This window comes from Stenella coeruleoalba (genome assembly GCF_951394435.1).
Source record: "Stenella coeruleoalba genome assembly, chromosome: 13".
NCBI classification, from domain to species: domain Eukaryota; kingdom Metazoa; phylum Chordata; class Mammalia; order Artiodactyla; family Delphinidae; genus Stenella; species Stenella coeruleoalba.
In genome coordinates this window covers 39,174,803-39,196,853 of record NC_137159.1, presented here as the reverse complement: position 1 = coordinate 39,196,853, position 22,051 = coordinate 39,174,803, and the positions used below count along the sequence as shown (strand labels likewise).

Genomic DNA, 22,051 nt, shown 5'->3' with positions numbered 1-22,051 from the left:
ATAAACAATCTAAACTTACACCTAAAGGAACTAGAGAAAAAAGAACAAACAAAATCCAAAGTTAGCAGAAGAAAAGAAATCATAAAGATCAGAGCAGAAATAAATGAAATAGAAACAAAGAAAATAGCAAAGATCAATAAAACTAAAACCTGGTTCTTTGAGAAGATACACAAAATTGATAAACCTTTAGCCAGACTCATCAAGAAAAAGAGGGAGAGGACTCAAATCAATAAAATTAGAAATGAAAAAAGGAGAAGCTACAACAGACACTGCAGAAATACAAAGCATCCTAAGAGACTACTACAAGCAACTCTATGCCAATAAAATGGACAACCTGGAAGAAATGGACAAATACTTACAAAGGTATAACCCTCCAAGACTGAATCAGGAAGAAATAGAAAATACGAACAGACCAATCACAAGTAATGAAATTGAAACTGTGATTAAAAATCTTCCAACAAACAGAAGTCCAGGAGCAGAAGGCTTCACAGGTGAATTCTATCGAACATTTAGAGAAGAGCTAACACCCATCCTTCTCAAACTCTTCCAAAAAATTGCAGAGGAAGGAACATTCCCAAACCCATTCTATGAAGCCACCATCACCCTGATACCAAAACCAGAAAAAGATACTACAAAAAAAGAAAATTATACACCAATAACACTGATACATATAGATGCAAAAATCCTCAACAAAATACTAGCAAACAGAATCCAACAACACATTAAAAGGATCATACACCATGATCAAGTGGGATTTATCCCAGGGATGCAAGGATTCTTCAATATATGCAAATCAATCAATGTGATACACCATATTAACAAATTGAAGAAGAAAAACCATATGATTATCTCAATAGGTGCAGAAAAAGCTTTTGACAAAATTCAACACCCATTTATGATAAAAACTCTCCAGAAAGTGGGCATACAGGGAACCTACCTCAACATAATAAAGGCCATATATGACAAACCCACAGCAAACATCATTCTCAATAGTGAAAAACTGAAAGCATTTCCTCTAAGATCAGGAACAAGACAAGGATGTCTACTCTCACCACTATTATTCAACATAGTTTTGGAAGTCCTAGCCACAGCAATCAGAGAAGAAAAAGAAAGAAAAGGAATACAAATTGGGAAAGAAGAAGTAAAACCATCACTGTTTGCAGATGACGTGATACTATACATAGAGAATCCTAAAGATGCCACGAGAAAACTACTAGAGATAATCAATGAATCTGGTAACGTTGCAGGATACAAAATTAATGCACAGAAATCTCTGGCATTCCTATACACTAATGATGAAAAATCTGAAAGAGAAATTAAGGAAACACTCCCATTTACCATTGCAACAAAAAGAATAAAATACCTAGGAATAAACCTACTTAGGGAGACAAAAGACCTGTATGCAGAAAACTATAAGACACTGATGAAAGAAATTAAAGATGATACCAACAGATGGACAGATATACCATGTTATTGGATTAAAAGAATCAATACTGTGAAAATGACTATACTACCCAAAGCAACCTACAGATTCAATGCAATCCCTACCAAATTACCAATGGTATTTTTTACAGAACTAGAACAAAAAATCTTAAAATTTGTATGGAGACACAAAAGACCCCGAATAGCCAAAGCAGTCTTGAGGGAAGAAAAATGGAGCTGGGGTAATCAGACTCCCTGACTTGAGACTATACTACAAAGCTATAGTAATCAAGACAATATGGTACTGGCACAAAAACAGAAATATAGATCAATGGAACAAGATAGAAAGCCCAGAGATAAACCCACGCACCTATGGTCAACTAATCTATGACAAAGGAGGCAAGGATATACAATGGAGAAAAGACAGTCTCTTCAATAAGTGGTGCTGAGAAAACTGGACAGCTACATGTAAAAGAATGAAATTAGAACACTCCCTAACACCATACACAAAAATAAACTCAAAATGGAGTTTAATGTAAATGTAAGACCGGACACTATAAAACTCTTAGAGGAAAACATAGGAAGAACACTCTTTGACATAAATCACAGCGAGATCTCTTTTGATCCATCTCCTAGAGTAATGGAAATAAAAACAAAAATAAACAAATGGGACCTAATGAAACTTCAAAGCTTTTGCACAGCAAAGGAAACCATAAACAAGACGAAAAGACAACCCTCAGAATGGGAGAAAATATTTGCAAACGAATCAACAGACAAAGGATTAATCTCCAAAATATATAAACAGCTCATGCAGCTCAATATTAAAAAAACAAACAACTCAACCAAAAAATGGGCAGAAGACCTAAATAGACATTTCTCCAAAGAGGACATACAGATGGCCAAGAAGCACATGATAGCTCTCAACATCACCTATTATCAGAGAAATGCAAATCAAAACTACAATGAGGTATCATCTCAGACCAGTTAGAATGGGCATCATCAGAAAATCTACAAACAACAAATGCTGGAGAGGGTGTGGAGAAAAGGGAACCCTCTTGCACTGTTGGTGGGAATGTAAATTGATACAGCCACTATGGAGAACAGTATGCAGGTTCCTTTAAAAACTAAAAATAGAATTACCATATGATCCAGCAATCCCACTACTGGGCACATACCCAGAGAAAACCATAATTCAAAAAGACACATGCACCCTAATGTTCATTGCAGCACTATTTACAATAGCCAGGTCATGGAAGCAACCTAAATGCCCATCGACAGACAAATGGATAAAGAAAATGTGGTACATATATACAATGGAATATTACTCAGCCATAAAAAGGAACGAAATTGGGTCATTTGTTGAGACGTGGATGGCTCTAGAAACTGTCATACAGAGTGAAGTCAGCCAGGAAGAGCAAAACAAATATCGCATATTAACGCATGTATGTGGAACCTAGAAAAATGCTACAGATGAACCGGTTTGCAGGGCAGAAGTTGAGACACAAATGTAGAGAAAAACATATGGACACCAAGGGGGGAAAGCCACAGGGGGGGGTGGGGATGGTGGTGTGATGAATTGGGCGATTGGGATTGACATGTATACACTGATGTATATAAAATTGATGACTAATAAGAACCTGCTGTATAAAAAATAAATAAATTAAAAAAATTTTTTAAAATGATAGAAAGCCTGATAATTAAATCCACATAGCTTAATCTAATATTCAAACCATAATCCAATATGTAATCTAATCGCATAATTTAATACCCAAACCAAAGGTAGCATAAAAATGGTAGATAATAGGCTATTCTTATTTACATATATATATACATATTTATGTATATATGTAAAAATCCTATATAAAATATTAATAAGTCAAATTTTTATGTAAATAAAATGACTGAAAAATGTTATCTCAGGAAAACAACAAAAGTTCAACATAAGAAAATCAATTCATTTACTTGACTATAATAATAGCTAAAAAGAGAAAAATATGTCTGCAAAATATCTGTTCCTGATTCAAAAAACTTCCTATACTTGGAATGGAAGCAAACTTCCTTAAATAGATAAAGAGTATGTATCAGAAAAGAGTTAACAACATAATTAATATTTAAACTCTAGAAACATTCCTATTATTGAGGGTTAAGACAAGAGTCACTTGTATTACCATTAGGTAACATGTTTTGGAGGTCCTAGTCAAGTCTATAAGATAAATACACACACATACATACATACATACACACATATACAATAAATATACACATAAATAGTAGGAAAAAAAGAGTAGAATAATGATCATTATTTGCAAATAAGGTAACAGCATATTTAGATAACCAACTGAATTAGAATTAATTCAGAATTAATTAATAATAGAATTATTTTTAGGGGAATATCACTAGAATTAATAATAGAGGCTAGAAAGTTGGGCAGTTACAAGATAAATATCAAGACACACAAACATACACACATTACTTTCCTAGTAACCAAATAGAAAATGTTATTAAAAAAAAAAACCTACTCAGATTACAATTAAAATAAAAAATGAAAACACGTTAAAAAAACCCACATACGAATAAATTTATGAAATGTGAGATGAAAACTGTAAAATAATTGTAAGCCCAAACAAAGAATTGAAAAAATGTAGAGAAATTTGTTCCTAGTTGAAAAGTTCCACAAAAATTAGAAATTTAAGTTTGTTGAATGACCATAAACAAAGATAAATGACAGGCTGAAAGAAATAAAATAGACAAAGGATCAATAACCATATGTCCAAAGAGCTCTTACAAATCAATTTTAAAGAGCCAAATAACCAAATAAAAAGGAACCCCAATGGTTAATAAACATGCAAAAGAGATGTGAAACCTCACTTGAAAATCAAACAAGTGTAAATTAAACAAGATAATTTTTGCGTGGTTTAGAATACGAAAGAGTATGATATGCCCAGTTTGGGCAAGGGTACAAGGTTGTAATACACTGTTGTAAACTGGTAACATCTTTTAGGAGGTCAATTTGGAAATACTTATCAAAATTTTAATCAATTCAAAGAGAAGAGTTGCCCATTTTAAATGTAAACCTCATTCCCCATAAATACAATAGCTATCTTTAGAAGTGCTGTGATGACAGAATGAATGTTTTGTAAACTATAAAATGTACACACAACACCCTCCCCCACCCCATATAACACGATCTTATTTTTAGAGAAAAATCTTTCTCCAAGTTAATGAATTTTATTATAATTTGAGAAATAGCTTATGTGTCAAGGTATTAATATTGGAGGCTTTCTAAATTTATTAAAACAATGTCCTGAAAACTTCAAACAAAATCTTTCCAAATAAATGACAAACTCCTCTGATCTGGTAAGGTTTAGTGTGCCTACCACTTTTTCTTTCCAGGAACTTGCCTAAGTAGTGTCAGAGGCGGGATGGGAAGAAGGTCAAAAAGAATCCTGGAAAAAGCATGGGAGTCTGAAATAGAAAGAACTGGGTTCAAGTTCTCTTCCTACTTAGCAGCAAGTAATTTGGGGCAATTAAATGCCCTTTTGGTGTTTGTTTCCTCGTCTGTAAAACAGGGAGAATGCTGTTTCTTGCATAATTGGAAGTTTAAATGAGATATTATACCAAAATGTTAATTGTTTTTTATAATGCAGGTCTCCTAACTCTGTTTAGTAATGCACATTAAACAAAAAAGGGGATTTCCTCAAGCCTTGCCCCTTCCAAACTTTCAGTTCTAGTTTTAGTCTAAAAGTTTAAGGAAGGTGATTTGTTGTGAATTTGAGAATGGAACATCACCTGCACTGGGCCAGTTTCTAGCCATGAATGCTAGTTAACGGGTGTGCAAAACATAAAGGCAAATGATCAAGGCAGATCAAACCATATACCCAACAACAAAATGCAGTATGACGCTGGGGAAAGGAGAAAGGCAGGGGCCCTTGGACCTTAAATTTTGTCCAGTTTGAATCCTGCCAATATCTTTATTAGGACACCTTGATAGAGTATTTGGAAGGAAGGGAGCGAGCAAGGGAAGGCAGGAAGGTAAGGGAGAGGGAAAGGGGGAGAAAGAGATGGAGACAGTGAGAGAAAAAGAAGGAAGAAGGAACCACAGATTCCTACGAATAATTTGGTGAAGACTATCTAATGGCAAGATCTAATGACAAGGCTTTGGTGGCTGGGATATTTCAAGTGCATTTCTAGAAAATGGCAGTGTGATGAGTTATTCATATACTACCACTAATTTGTACAATATGATATAAAAATAGAAGTTAAAGTAACTAAACAAATAAAAAAGGCCTAAGTTCATGAGATGTCAAAAATGATTAGTAAATATACTCATGAGTCTAACTGGTAACGAATTTTTTCTACCCTTTTCTTCCACCTACCACTCCTCCATTATATAACCTTAAAATATGCAAACATTGTAAATGTCATTATTGGGTATGAACGCTACTATTAACTGCCAAAAAAGAATATAAAATTTCTTCAAGAATATCTTTTCTCATATTTTTCCATATAATTAATTTGTAAAATAAAAACTAAATTGACAGATTTCCATTAGGGTTGTTTATAGCATAAAAAAGTATTTCTAACCTCACAGATGAAAGAAACTAGACAGTATACTTTGATTTTGGTAATTTGTTTAATGTAGTAAATAAAAATAATGTAACTATAATAAAAATTAAAATGAGACAAATGCAAAAATTATATTTTAAAAGTAAGCAAATGTATTTGGACTTCTGGGTAAAGAGAGAATATCAAATTCAGGTATGTACTTTTGCTAATCCTCTAAAACAACAAATAACGAGATTTGTTAAAAGAGCATAAAATCCACCAGGATGGGGACAGTGGGAGTGTAGTTAGAAATCTGGAAGTTGGAAAGCAGATAGAGGAATCGTAAAGGACAGAGACACACACAAAAAGCTGAAACCTAAACTGGCACTGATACGCCACAATCAACGAAAGTCTGAGGAATTCTGGAAGTGGGATAGAATTCTGGAATTCTGGAAGTGGGGATAGAAGGAGCAAAATAAGGAAGTTTGACTGAAAATCTGTTTGAAAAAAGAGGTAGCTCTTCAAATCCCCCACATCACTTCATTTAGCCAGGTGAATGACCTGCCCTAACTCCTCTAAAAGACTACTTATTTTTTTTGGAGAAGGTAAAATGAGGGTCTTTTCAGTGGGGGTCATGAGTCACATGAAGGGAAATGACACCAGATGGCAACTTGGATCTAGAGGAAATGAGGAGCACTAGAAATGGTAAATTTGTGGTAAATATAATAGGTAGGCATATTGTTTTCAACTCTTCTTTAAAAGATATGTATTTCAGGGCAAAAATTATAACACAGTATTGTAGGGTTAAAACGTATACAGACATAACAGATATACAATTGCACTAAGAACAGTAAAACAGAAATATAATGTTGTAAGATTATAATATTCCTGATTGAGTTAAGATAAAGATGGTTATTATAGCCCCTAGAGCAAAGCTTGGCAACATTTTTCTGTTAAAGACTAGATAGTACATATCTTAGGCTTTGCTGGACATATGCATCTAGAACACCTAATCAACTCTGCTATTGTAGCGCAAAAGAAGAAAAACCCAAAATAAACTATCTAAGCTCCCAACTTTAGGAAGACAGAAAAAGAACAATTAAAGCCATAATAAGTAGAAGGAAGAAAATAATAAAGAACAGAAATCAATGAAATATAAAATAAACATATACAGAATTAATCAATGAAACCAAATACTGGTTCTTTGAAAAGATCAATAACATTGGTAAATCTCTAGCTGCACAGATCACAGGAAAAGAAGAGAAGACACACATTACCATTGTCATGGAATAAAACATTAAACCATAAGAAGGGGGAACATTATGAAAAACTTTATGAAAATAAATCTGACAACTTAGATGAAACAAATTCCTCAAAAGATACAAATTACCAAAACTGACAGAAGAAGTAATAGGAAACTTGAATAACCCACTATCAACTGAAGAATCTGAATTTGTAATAAAAAAAACATGGTCAAATATTCTAAGGAATCTACAACAAAACTATTAGAACTATTTTTAAAAGTTTAGCAAGATTGCAGGTTACAAGTCTTCAAAAACCAACTACATTTCTACAGATCAGCAATGAAAAATTGGAAAATGCAATAAAACTCCAATTCCACTTACAAGAGCACCCAAAACAATGAAATTCTTAGGGACAAATTATTTTAAATATGTGTGAAATCTGTACACTGAAAACTGTAAACCATTATTGAAGAAATTAAAGATCAAAATAAATGAAAGTGGGAATGTAGACTAGTACAATCACTTTGAAAATAGTTTGGCATTATCTGATAAACTCAAAGAAATGTATTCCTTATGACTCAGCAATTCCACTCATAGGCATATACCATAGATAAACTCCTGCATATTTGCACTAGGATAAGCTTCAAGAATGTTGATGGTTTCACTGCTGAAAGTAGCTAAAAACTAGAAATGTCCTCAATATCTGTTAATAGTAGTATGAATAAACTGCAGTATATTCATGCAACTGAATACCGTACAGCAATGACAACCTACAGCTCCACATAGCAATATGAATGAATCTCTTAAAAATAACATCAAATGATAGAAGCCAGACACAAAAGATTTATCATGTTATGATTCCATTTTATATGAAGTTCAAAATCAGGCCCATTTCAACTCTAGCTTTCGGAGTAAAGACAATGGTTATCTGTGAGAAGGAAGGGGTTAAATGCTGATGAATATAATAACATAAATTGCTAAAAAGAAAATGAAAATATTTCTATTCCAGGATAGATTTCAACTTCAAGGACTCACATCATGTAATCTGTGTTTCCTATGAGGCAATTACTTAAAATGTGAGAAACATGAAAGACAAAACAAACTGGAAAAAGACTACCTAAGATGTCCAACAAGCTATCCAATAGATGTACTATATCACAAGCTCAGGAAAAAAGTCTCTATGCTAATTGAATATTGTTTATCTGAACACTCACTCTGATTCATTACACTATACCTGTAGTGAGTATGATTAAAAGCCCTTCAAAAGACACATGTGGTGCATCTTAATCTTATTTACAAAATAACTCAGGTTGCATCATGAATAAAAATGTATCCAGAAGAAGTGCCCTGAATACATGTCTGCATTTAAAAAAATCTTTTGGAATACCAATTTAGCATTCGTTCCTGGTTACTGATTTATTCAATAGGGCTTGAGTGTACATGCCCACTTTCTTCATAAGGAGAGATTCTACCAGGTAATGCTTTCAGAAATACGATCCAAAGTCTCACTAAAATCATTCTCTCACAGTTTCTAATATGAATTTATAGTGATAATACCAAATGAACAAATATTATCAATACACATAACACCCCAGCTTCACAAAAAATTTAAATCCTAGATGTGAACTGAATTCTAAATAGAAACTATTTTATATTATGATTCTATTTTTTTTAATGAGTTAAGTTTTTTTAAATTTATTTTTATTTTAATTATTTATTTTTGGCTGTGTTGGGTCTTCGTTGCTGCACACGGGCTTTTCTCTAGCTGCAGTGAGTGGGGGCTACTCTTCGTTGTGGTGCACGGGCTTCTCATTGCGGTGGCTTCTTTTGTTGCAGAGCACGGGCTCTAGGCACACAGGCTTCAGTAGTTGTGGCTCACGGGCTCTAGAGCGCAGGCTCAGTAGTTGTGGTGTGTGGGCTTAGTTGCTCCACAGCATGTGGGATCTTACCGGACCAGGGATCAAACCTGTGTCTCCTGCATTGGCAGGCAGATTCTTATCCACTGTGTCATCAGGGAAGCCCTGATTTTTTAAATTGAGATAAAATTGGTATATAACATTATATAAGTTTCAGGTGTACAACATTATAATTTGACATCTGTATATACTACAAAATGATCAGCACCAATAGTCTAGTTACCATCCTTCACCATACAATTGACCCCCCTCAGCCATTTCATCCATCTTGCAACCCCCTTTCCGTCTGATAACAACCAATCTGTTCTCTGTATCTGTGAGTTTGGAGGGGTTTTTAAAAAATATTTATTTATTATTTTTAGCTGTGTTGGGTCTTTTTGTTGCAGCATGCAGGATCTTTCATTGTGGCACACAGGATCTTTCGTTGTGGTGTGCCAGCTTCTCTCTAGTTGTGACGCATGGGCTTCAGAGCACGTGGGCTCAGTAGTTGTGGCACGTGGGTTCTCTAGTTGTGGCGTGCAGGCTTAGTTGCCCCGCAGTATGTGGGATCTTAGTTCCCTGACCAGGGATCGAACCCATGTCCCCTGCATTTGAAGGCAGATTCTCAACAGCTGGACCATGAGGGAAGTCCCCTGTGAGTTTGTTTTTGTTTTGCTTTATTTGTTCATTTGTTTTTTTAAGTTCCACATATGAATGAAATCATACAGTTTTGTCTTTCTCTGACTTATTTCACTTAGCATAATATCCTCAAGTTTCATTCACAGTGTTGCAAGTGGCAAGATTTCCTTATTTTCATGGCTGAGTAATATTCCACTGTGTACATATACCACATCTTCTTTACCCATTCATCCTTCAATGAACATCTAGGTTGTTTCCATATCTTGGCTACTGTAAATAATGCTGAATGAACATAGGGGTACATATATCTTTTCAAATTAGTAATTTTGTATTCTTTGGATAAATACCCAGAAGTGGAATAGCTGGATCGTATCATAGTTCTAGTCTTAATTTTTTGAGGAATCCCCATACTGTGTTCCAATAGTGGCTGCACCAATTTATATTCTCACTAACGGTGTACAAGAGTTCCCCTTTTTCTACATTCTCTCCAACACCTGCAATTTCTTGTCTCTTTTATAATAACCATTCTAATAGGTGTGATTGTTTTTTTGTTTGTTTGTTTTTTTTGCGGTACGTGGGTCTCTTACTGTTGTGGCCTCTCCCGTTGCAGAGCACAGGCTCTGGACGCGCAGGCTCAGTGGCCATGGCTCAGCCGCTCCGCAGCATGTGGGATCCTCCCGGACCGGGGCACAAACCCGTGTCCCCTGCATTGGCAGGCGGACTCTCAACCACTGCGCCACCAGGGAAGCCCATGATTCTTTATATAAGAATAAAAGGGCTACCTGTGTTGATACCAACGCAGCTATTTCATTATTTCATTTCCTTTTTTATACTTCATGACCACATCTAAATAAAATCCATTTTATTTTTCCCCACAAATTAGTTCCCCTCACATTATACCTGCCCAGATACTCACAATAACATTTTAACAACCACCTCAGAGATAAACTGAGATTCCACCAGAGAAAAGAATCAAGAGTTTCAATCACATCAATACTTCAACAGTTACTTATATGAATAACTTTCTTTGTCTTTTTTTTTTTCTGGCTGCACTGCGCGGCCTGTGGAATCTTAGTTTCCTGACCAGGGATTGAACCCGGGTCACGGCAGTGAAACCACCTAGTCATAACCACTGGACCACCAGGGAATTCTCTGAATAGCTTTTAAATGATAATAAAAATAATATATGACTCTTTAATTTGCCATACATATAAATTTTTAAATAAAAATTTATATAATTATATACCCCTTAAATAAAAAACTTGCCCTCTTCCTTCTGCCAGTACCTGCTCTGAGCACTCTTGTCAAGGTTGTAGAGACAGCCATACACCCATCTGATCTCCGACCCACTAACTGTTAAACCCAAAGCTACAAGCAATAAAAAGGAAGTAACACTGTGAAATGACAATCCAATGCTAAACTAAGGCCTTTCACATGAGAGTTTTATAAACGATGAGTGTCCAAATTGGTTGAAAAATATTTATCATATTAAAAAAAAATCAGATAACTCTGCATAATAAAAATAATGGCAAGGAAAAAGATACCCAGTTTTTCTTAGGAAAAAAAATTCTCAGATACCATTTCCTTGAAAGGTATTTACTCTAGAAAATAGATTCCACTAAAACTGATCCTGTATTAATACTGGTAAGGAAAAACAAAGTTTCGTTTAAAAGGAAAGATTTGTGGGACTTCCTTGATGGTCCAGTGGGTAAGACTCTGTGCTCCCAATGCAGGGGGACTGCGTTCGATCCCTGGTCGCAGAACTAGATCCCGCATGCATGCTGCAACTAAGAGTTCGCATGCCACAACTAAGAAGCCCATGTGCCGCAACGAAGATCCCACGTCCTGCAACTAAGACCCAGTGCACCCAAAATAATAAATAAATATTTTAAAAAATAAAAGGAAAGATTTGTAAAGATAACATCCAATATTTTAAGCAGTACAACCTAATTTTTTTTAAAAAAAGAAGCATGAGCAGCTGTAGCACTACCATTAATCAATACTACTAATTCTTTTTTTTTTAAAGGTAAGAAAGTAGCAGTACTACTTCTAAAGGAAGAGATTTCTGAGAAGTCAATAATGAAGTTGGATTTGTCTGACTTCAGGGTGGCACCAGCTCCCTCTTTTTGGATATTTGGAAGTACACATGACAAAAGGACATGGCTGAAATCCTGACATGCCCACTTCTAATTATTAAGGGAATAACATAATAATTCATCATCACACACACCTATCAATCGTTCTAAGATTAAAGGAAAAACAGAAGTAGCTCCTCACAAAAGTGAATGGAAATTCCTCTATTTTAAAACATCTGCTGTAAAAAGATATTTGATTTAAAACCTCTTCTGTACCTATTCCAATCATCTGGTAACAAAACTTGACCTCAAGTGTGGTGGGAAAGTGCTAAAAAATATAATTTTAATTTTACTTTCAAAGTTGTAATTTTAGAGAATCACCAAATAAATTGGTGGTTTATCATCATGTTTGTTAAATTATTACTCTTGTTAAAATATTACAAGAGCTCTGGTTCTACATATATATATATATATATATATATATATATATATATATATATATATATATATACTTTTACCAAGAATCCTTTCCCTAACTTTGAAGATACTATACCATTTGAGTGTAAAGGTCAAAACCTAGACTAAGCCTCTCCTGTAAACACAGATACACAATAACCCACTTCTGATATCTATCTGACCAAATCACAGTGTAGGTAGTAAGTAGGGCACAGCAATAATCAAAAGCATATACTTTGGAGTTGGATACATGAGCGTTTAAATCCTAGCTCTGTTATTTATTAGCAGTGTAACCTTGAGTTTCAATTTCATCATCTGTAAAATAGAAATAATAACACTGCCTACTTCAAGGGGTTGTTATGATTAAATGAGACAGCACAGGCAGCACACTGTCCTACAAATAACAAATGGTGGCAGCTACTGCCCCTTGTTTTTTCCAAGAAAGGGGTTGTATCTCACTGCTCCTAAAACATAAGCACACATTGTGGTGGTGTGGCTGTTTCACATATAAACTATCACTTTATATACATATATTGTATATATAAATTATTATGAATGATTTTTCAAAAATAATAACTTAGTAGTTGAGAATTAGTAAGTCTAAAACATGGTGGTGATCTCAGCAAAAAGGGTAATTGAGATGACTTCTCTATGTAACAAAAGAAATCTGAAATAGAGTCTAATTTAGAAGCTCCCTTTTTCTGAAACTTAGTCCACTAGGCCATGCAGTCCTAAAACTGAATGAAAAAAAGGAAAGTTTGGTAAGGAACTCAACAGTTGGTAAGTAGCAATGTGATAATATGTTGCATTTGATGGGGAAATAGAAAAAGGATTTGCTTCATCTTGTATTTCTATTAACTCTGTTATATAACCATTTCTCACTAAAAATTTTAAAGATGCAAAATGTGACAATTCATGGAATAAGACCATACAAATTAAAACATAAACTTCAAAATTTTAAGGCTGCCTCATGCTCTTAACACACCCTGCTACCTCTCAACCACCCACACTGGTGGATTAGCCATAGCAACCTTTTCTTTCTTGCTGCCTCCTCTGCCTATACTTAGCTGGTTCAGGCCAAGAAAAAAGCAAAGCTAGGAAGTAAACATACGCACCTTCAAGTATTTAAACATATGTCTGAATACTCCGCCAACTGCATTCCTGAATCCAGTATACATTATTGTGATGGTTTTTAGAATTAGCCTTGCTCCTTGTCCTACTTCACCATGGCATCTCATTCGCGGGAATATGATTTGTGCTTCCTTGCTACAAGGCTCAGTGACTTCAGGAAAGGGTTCTTGCTTTATTTGTTGGTCTCCCTGCAACTGTACCCTCTAATAGTGAGTTATTAAACCTATTCAATACCTGCTCTGACTCCCTGACAGCTGGACTGCTGACTGCCCACCCTAAACTAACCAGGACTTGGGTTCTACAAAGACCTTGACTAATCACAGGTCACTCATCCTTTCTTCCTTGGAACACACGTCCCAATTGTAGATGGAATAACAGAATCCTGAACCTGCTCCCATGTCTAGTCCCATGTTCCCCCTGATGCAACAGCTCTGCCTAGATTTTATCATTCTTTTGTTCCCTGATCCTTCTCGAGTGTATGGCTTACCAAGTGCAGTAGTTAAGAAAAGGCAATGCCCATAGACCCAAGGTAGTTAAGTAAATAAAACATGCCTAAGTATAAAAGATGGAGAGATGGTGTGGATTTAAAAAAAAAAAAAAAGAGCGTGAATGAGGGAGACAAACCCAAATTCCAATAAATGTGACACATCGGGCAAGCTTTGGTCTTCCCCCCTTCACATGAGATGAGTGAGATGATTAGTGAAGTAATCCCAATCTGTGAGGCTGAAAAAAAATCATCCAAACATACCTTCTTTCCAATTCACAGACACTGGGGATCCATTAAATTTTCAGAGATTTAAAGGTTGGGAACTCCTGGACTCCATCAGAGATTCTCAGTAGGTTTTAAGGGATTTATACCTGAGATGGTGGCATGGCCAGAGCTCTGACAAATCACAACCATATACATGTCATTTTTCAATGAGGCTAGATGGTCACCAAGGTCTCCTACAGATCTATGATTCTGTGATTCTGATCATGCAGACTTCCATATACTGATGTTGTGCTCACAGAGGTATGCTATTGGGGTCACCTCTCATAAGGAAGATGGGTTTGCTGCATGTCCTCTGAATGGCTTAAAATGTTGCAGCCTGTATATGCAAAACATTAGCAAGGTTACATTCCCCAACCCATCCATAAAGAATCTACTGAAAAATCCCTAAGAGGCCGAGACAGTGATTGCTATAATTTTGCATGTTTTTCAGTGCCTCATTCAGCAACCTTGTAAAAATGCTTTGCATGGATAAATGCACCACATAAAGATTGAAGCAAGTCTTAACTAACTAACCTAACCAAAAAATAGGGTTACAAAGTCTGAAAACTCCTTAGTAAGCTCAGAAAGTTTATCGATTGAAGTGAACCTTAAGTTGGTACTAAATGGTGGGTAAGAGAGAACAAAAACTGATTTAAGCAAGGTGTTGTCATACAAAATAAAAATTGAGAAGTCACGGAAAATGAATAAAACGTAGAAAATATGCATGCTAAATTAGAGAGTTGGGTTAATGAATGAAGATAGCCAGCTCAGGCCTACACATACAATATGAAATTGAAAGTGTAGCTCTCTGTACTTGAAGTCAGAGATTTCATCAAATTCTGTACTATGAGCTAATCATAATTAGAAAAAACATTGCCCTTTAGAAAAAGTAAGCACATCAATCAATTACAGAGGGGGAAAATTACTGGAGTGTCCAATTAAGAAAGATCCTAGGTTAATGGCTGGGAGTTTAAGAGGCCTATATAAATACATGCAAAATTCTGAATACATGCATTTTTAGGACAAGGGAGTCATTGCTTTCTTTAGATTCTTAATGAGATGATGGTCCCAAACTGGCTAAGACCGCACCGATTTAAGTAAAAATCCAAAGTCTTTTGAATACCCATTTGTCAGAATTTAAGAAAAGAACAACTTTGTAAATATAAACTGCTACCACAGAAATGGTACTGCTTTTATTTTTGGCTACTTTTCTAGGGCTGTGTATAACTTATAGTACTTAGTGCAAAGCATGGAAATATCACAAAGTTTAACAAATGAGAGAAAAAAGGTTTTGATTTGACAAATAAAACTCAAACTATACCAAGTTGCATATAGAGAAGTAGGTGTTTCATACGACCAAAGTAACATTTAAGGGATAATTAACAAAGTCAATAGTAATTAAGGACCTACTGTAGAGCACAGGGAACTCTGCTCAATACTCTGTAATGACCTATGTGGGAAAAGAATCTAAAAAAGAGTGGATATATGTATAACTGATTCACTTTGCTGCACAGCAGAAACTAACACAACATTGTAAATCAACTATACTCCAATAAAAATTAAAAACAAAACCCAAAAAAGCCAGTAGTAAACAACTTTCCCCGCACGCTGCTCCTGAGGTGGGGCCAGTAGGCCAAACTGATAGTACAATATTGCCCCCTACTGAACTGTAGTAGTAAAGATAAACCTAGAAGAACAGGACTTTAAAGTGCTTACTTTTAAAAGGACCTACTTGGAATGCTCTTTTCCCATCAATACCAGGTTAGTCTAATATTAGCATAAGTCTGGGTTATTCACTCTATGGTAATTTTAGTGTGGCAGTAATGTAATGTGGTGTAGGAGTTTAGAGGAATCAATCATGAATATAAGGTAACATTTAAAAATTACTATAATAAATATTTTTCTTAAAACTATATAGGATCTTGAAGTTTGTAAAGGCTGAACAAAGTCTCTAGTCTAACCAACTATAGGTTCACAACTTCCTTACATATATATATATATATATATATATATATATATATATATATATATATACACATATACATCTGCCAAGTAGTTGCCCAGCCTTGGCTTAAACATTCTGGTGACAGAAAACTCACCATTCCTGAAAACAGTCTATCCTGTTTTGGATAATCCTCCTTACAGCTGAAAATTACTCTATCTCTCCAGGAGAAAACCCCTCAAATATTTAAGCAGGGCAAATTTGTCCCACTAAATCATCTATTCTCCAAATTAAATAACCCAAGTTCCTTTGGCAGCAGCTCCTGTGACCAGGGTTCAGATGTCTCCCACATTCTAAATGCACTCATCTAAATGTGTTTGTTTCTATTATTGCTATAACAAATTCCCACAAATTTAGTGGTTTAAAACACAAATTTATTATCTTACAGTTCTTTAGGTCAGAAGCCTGACACTGGTCTCACTGGGTCAATAGGGCCATATTCTTCTCTGGAGGCTCTAGGCTAGGAGGACCTGTTTCCTTGCTTTTTCTAGCTTTCAGATTCCACTCATTTTCCTGGGCTCAAGGCTCCCTCCCACTATCTTCAAAGTGAGCAACACTGCATCACTCTGACCATTCTTAAACAATCACCTTTTTCTCTTACCATCACCTCAGCCAGGAAGGGTACTTTTAAGGACTCACATGATTAGGTTGAGCCCACCTAGATGATTAAGGATAATCTCTGTATCTCATCATCCTTAACCTTAATTACTTCCACCAAGTCCCTTTTTTAAAAATGCAAAATAACATATTCACAAGTTTGGGGGACTACTACAAAATGCCTTCCCATTTGTATTTGCTCCTCCTAAAGTAGAACATTCCATCTGACTATGGTACGCTAGGAATGGTCAGCACTGAGTAAAAAAGGATTGTCACCTTCATCTTTTCAGATACTATACTTCTAATATCTGGATGAAAATCCAGAGAACTTACCTAATCACACCCATAATTCTCATTGGGCTACTAACTAAAACTCCTAAGCCATTGCTATAAACACAGCTCTTTTTTTTTTTATTGGAGTATAGTTAATTTACAATGTTGTGTTAGTTTCAGGTGTACAGCAAAGTGAATCAGTTATACATATACATACATCCACTCTTTTTTAGATTCTTTTCCCATATAGGCCATTACAGAGTATTGAGTAGAGTTTCCTATGCTATACAGTAGGTCCTTATTAATTATCTATTTTATATATAGTAGTGTGTATATGTCAATCCCAATCTTCCAATTAAACATAGCTCAAGCCACTCCTGCCTCATCCTTTACTTGGCAGTTGTTTTTCTAAACCCAAGTATAAGAACGTAGGTTTAAGGACTTCCTTAGTGACGCAGTGGTTAAGAATCTGCCTGCCAATGCAGGGTACATGGGTTTGAGCCCTGGTCCAGGAAGATCTCACATGCCGTGGAACAACTAAGCCCGTGAGCCACAACTACTGAGCCCACGCTCTAGAGCCTGCGAGCCACAACTACTGAAGCCTGCGTGCCTAAAGCCGTGCTCCACAACAAAAGAAGCCACCGCAATGAGAAGCCCACGCACTGCAACGAAGAGTAGCCCCCGCTCGCCGCAACTAGAGAAAGTCCTCATGCAGCCATGAAGACCCAACGCAGCCAAAAATAAATAAATAAAAACAAGAAGAGTTTATGCAGAATAATTCTATTTTTTAAAACAGCATCTTCTATTTCTAATATGGAATATAAATACTTCATAAGTATTCAAAAGTTAATATTGTTAAAATCATCACATGTGGTAAAAATGGACAATACAAATTTTAACGTAAAAATATAAACTTTGAGATGAAGATTGGTAGTAAGATATATAACCACACTTAGAAAATATATTTCTTTTCCTATTTTTGTTACTCAAACACTGAAAGCTTTTGTGAGTCACTTAGCTTTTGGAAGTCTGTTTTTCTCCACCAAAATTGGACCCTGGAGATGACCTATCTGTGAGAAATGCACTGATGATTGACTAGAAAATGACTTTAAGTGTTTATAAACCTCAGTATTATCATTATCACTGCCTTTACTCTTCCATTTGCTCCATTATCTTGTCATCAACAGAGATACTACTTAAAATCACTCTACTCTTTTTCACTTCCCAGCTCTTCTCTATCATTTATCCAGCCTCAACAAGTCTTAAGTCAATCTTTAGCCTTTTAGGGACTAATAAACATATTCACCCAAAGAAAATGATGGTGTAAGATGTAAGGTGATGCTTTGGGATTCTTAGGGAAAATATACCTCATACATACAAATAGATGTGTTTACAGCTCATTATAATTTGAGGTTACAGAGGCCATTCTCTCTATACTACATTTAACAGTATTAACAAAGATAGTTTTGTGTTTTCACATCAGTTTCTACACACAGGAACATTACAATAATGACTACTATTATTTTTTTCACTTACCAAAAGAAAAAAGTTAAAATAAATATGAGGCTATTTCTCTCCCTTTTTCCATTGACTAAAAGAGGTGCCGTCTTTTTATATTTTACTCTGGAAAAGAGAAGGCTCATCAAAATTAAAATGATCTTATCCTAGGACCATTATAAAACACATACATCTGCCCCAAAAGATCTCTGAAGTCCTGGTCAAATATCTTTCTCTGACCAACATGCCACTCAATGGATGTTGCTACTGAATTAGGACCTTTTAAAAAGATGGCAGTACTGTGATGAATAAACTAATTTGAACCAATAATTCCTTTTCTCATCCATTCACTCAACATCATTAAGCAACTATAATAATGTAATGCTTTCAGTCATTCAATAAATTCATAAAATGTGAAAATATAATATGGGAAGGAATATTTATACTTTCCTATTTTTTTAGAAATTTCTATTGTGTACTTCACATATAGTTTTACGTATGTAAATGACCTTACCTCTCTTACAGATAGCTGTGGTGGGAAGGAGATTGACAATACCAAGTTGGTGAATTCAAACCCAGAGGCCTCAACCTTTTGGCACACCTAAAAAAGTATTACATAAAAAGTATTTTTTATTACATAAAAAAGTATTATATAAATTCCAAGGAATTGCTCAAATTTTTACACTAATCTTCACAACATGAATTTTTGGTCCAGGAGATGACACTGCAAAACTTCTAAACTTTTACCTTTGAGTAGGAAACTCTCACAAACATCCTGAAATCAAATATTTGCCAACTATGACCCTGAGGACTGATATCACAAGGCGCCAAAAGAGCCAGGACTCACCTGCAGAACAACCTGTTGAATGTCAAAATACTTTTCTATTAAGTCACCTGGTAATTCAGAAAAGATCTTAGACAAAATAAAGCTAAATAGGCACTCCTGATACCTGGAAACAAAAAGCAATCCCACCTTCAATCATGTACCTTCCTCAAGGCTGTAACACTAGTCTTTTCTAGACACTAAAAGGTATGACTAAAGAAGAACTTTTCTCTAACTCCTTAGCTATGTTAAACAGCAAAGGGAAAATTGCTACATTTTTGTTCAGTTGAACAGCACTCATAACTGAAATACATGGATACATATTTCATTAATTTTCAGACATGTTGATAAAAAGGTAATTTGAGAATAGTAGGCTTTTTTAAAAAAAAATTAAGAAAACGTTCTAATGATTCATTTGTGTGAAACAAGTTGAAACGAATGGCATTGTTCCTTTGGATACAAGAATTCTAGGCCTTAGAACTGAAAATCTTTATGAATCGCACATTAATAAAAAACCAGTTTACCTTTTTAATGAACTCTTTTTCACAGAAGTCTTGAAGAATTCCTAGGCATACATTGCATACATTTAAATTTGAGTTCTTGGAAGCAATGCTTCCATCTTCAATAATCGAGATCTTTCCCTCTCCATTTTGACTCAGATTATCCATCCCATCAATCCCATCTTCTAGTTCTTGTAGTCGAATTTTCTTGGGAGGTGGGTTTGGAACTTCTGAAATTAATTCATCTTTTTCAGTTTCCAGAAATTTTTGCAGTTCATTGAGCAACTCCTGGAAAGTTAATTAAAAAAAAAAAAAGTAATGACCCTTTAACAATGTCCTTAAGGGTAAGATGAAGTGTGAAAATTATGATATATCACAGACTTATACAATGCTGACTTATATCAGTTCTGGAGCAGTTAGTTTTATTAGCCAGCACTGGCTTTCAGGAGAATTTAAAAGAGAATACCTAATTCCTATAATATATGTGTGAATATTTTTTCAAAAGAGTTTCATACATAAGTGAAGCTAAAATCCTAAATCTGAGATGGAAAGGCTCCATTAACAAATTTATTAATTTGGCCTGTAGTTCTGTTGTGAGGGTCATTCACTTGCTAATTTCAGCAAAACAAACAAAAACAAAAAAACCCAACTTCAATTCTAATTATTAGCAAATAGAAATGCAAACTGAATTTCCATCTATGCTAGGTTATTTAATAATCTCACAACCACTAAAACTTCATATGTACAATATTTAATATGAAATATGAAAAATTACATAGATTAGAAGTCTATTAAGTAAAAATAATTTCTAGTCAATTTACTAAACAAAGGCAAACAGATGCTGGCAATGCTGAAATTTGGCATCATAATTACAAACCATTTACAGGCATTAATTGAAAAAAGCCCTCTACTACATTCTGGTTTGCCTAATTTCTGTCACTCTTTGTATTGGAATGTAAAAAGTGGCATTCCTTTCAAACCACTATCATATTTCAGACATTCCACTCATCTAAATACTCAGAGGACTTTTCTTCTGTTTTGTCTAAATTGGGCAGGTTTTATTATTCAGTTGTTGAATAAATATCCTTTTGAAATTCACTCATATTACAATTTACTGACTCTAAAGGGAAAAATCTTTCACTCAAACAAATTTAATTCATTTTATTAAGACATGAGCTCTCCTATTAAATCTTTAACAGAGAAATACATACACATATACACATACAGGCATATTATGGCCCACACAAATATGTTTATTATTACCTAAGACCTATAATGTCAATATAACATCGTACAGATACATGCATGTGTACATATATCACATGAATAGAAAATATCAAAATATATTTACCCAGAAAAGTCCTCAGATATTTTCATATTTATATAAAATGATACAAAAGTTGGCAACACTAAGTGTCTTTCTATAATATATATTTTAAAACTTACAACATATGTATAAAATAATAGATTATAAATGTGTCTGAAAAAAATTGTAAGGCAAGTTACACAAACTCAATCTTATCACTTCATAGTCATTATGCGTATAAAGAAATATAGATGTATATATTAATCATCATAGCATATGTACCATTTCCAGTTTTCAAAGTGTTTTCACATACTTTATTAGATATTGTCCCTTAAAATCCTGTGAGGTGGATGTTATCATCATGCCCATTTACAGAGAAGAAAACTGAAGCTGGAAAGTGGTGAAACTGGGATTCAAATCCATGTCTTCTAGCTCCAAATTCTAGGCTTTGGATTCAGACAGACAGTTCATATCCTAGCTTGCTCACTTAATAGCTGTGTAACTTTGGGCAGGTTGCTTAACCTCTCTGTGCCTCAGTTTCTTCATCTGAAAATAGAGACAATCATAGTATGTACTTACCTAATAGGTTATTGTGAGGATTATATGAGAGCTTGACATATAATAATGCTATATGAATATTGGATATAATTATTTCCAAAATAATAGAAACTAATACATAGGAGAAATGACTGCCATTGCTAACTCCTGGGCAATTTTTTTTAATTATAGGAAGCTGAATGTGTGTGTGTATGTGTGTGTGTGTGTGTGTGCATGTGTGTGTGCGTGTGTGTGTGTGGTGTATTCGTACTGTTTATAAGTACATATTTACACATATGTATATAATTACTATCTGCCTCTGAAAAGAACATCACTGTTAGAATAAAATATATTTCAC

At 34.7% G+C, this 22,051-nt stretch overlaps 1 protein-coding gene across 8 annotated transcripts in view; it reads right to left on the bottom strand.

The window, feature by feature from the left end:
* Positions 1–22,051, bottom strand: part of PUS10 (pseudouridine synthase 10) — a 66,737-nt gene that overhangs the window by 40,689 nt on the left and 3,997 nt on the right. For 5 of the 8 annotated variants that reach the window (XR_013831137.1, XM_079941390.1, XM_079941387.1 and 2 more), the window contains 2 exons: positions 19,875–20,138; positions 19,042–19,128 (listed from right to left, as the gene is read on the bottom strand). Coding sequence is in view for 6 of the 8 variants with exons in the window: in XM_079941390.1 (XP_079797516.1) it covers positions 19,042–19,128; positions 19,875–20,138 (351 nt within the window). In the remaining 2 variants the exon portion in view is untranslated. Of the gene's footprint in view, positions 1–18,566; positions 19,019–19,041; positions 19,129–19,874; positions 20,139–21,438; positions 21,630–22,051 lie in introns of those variants that run through there. The other 3 variants (XM_079941391.1, XM_079941392.1, XM_079941393.1) reach the window with 3 other exon arrangements.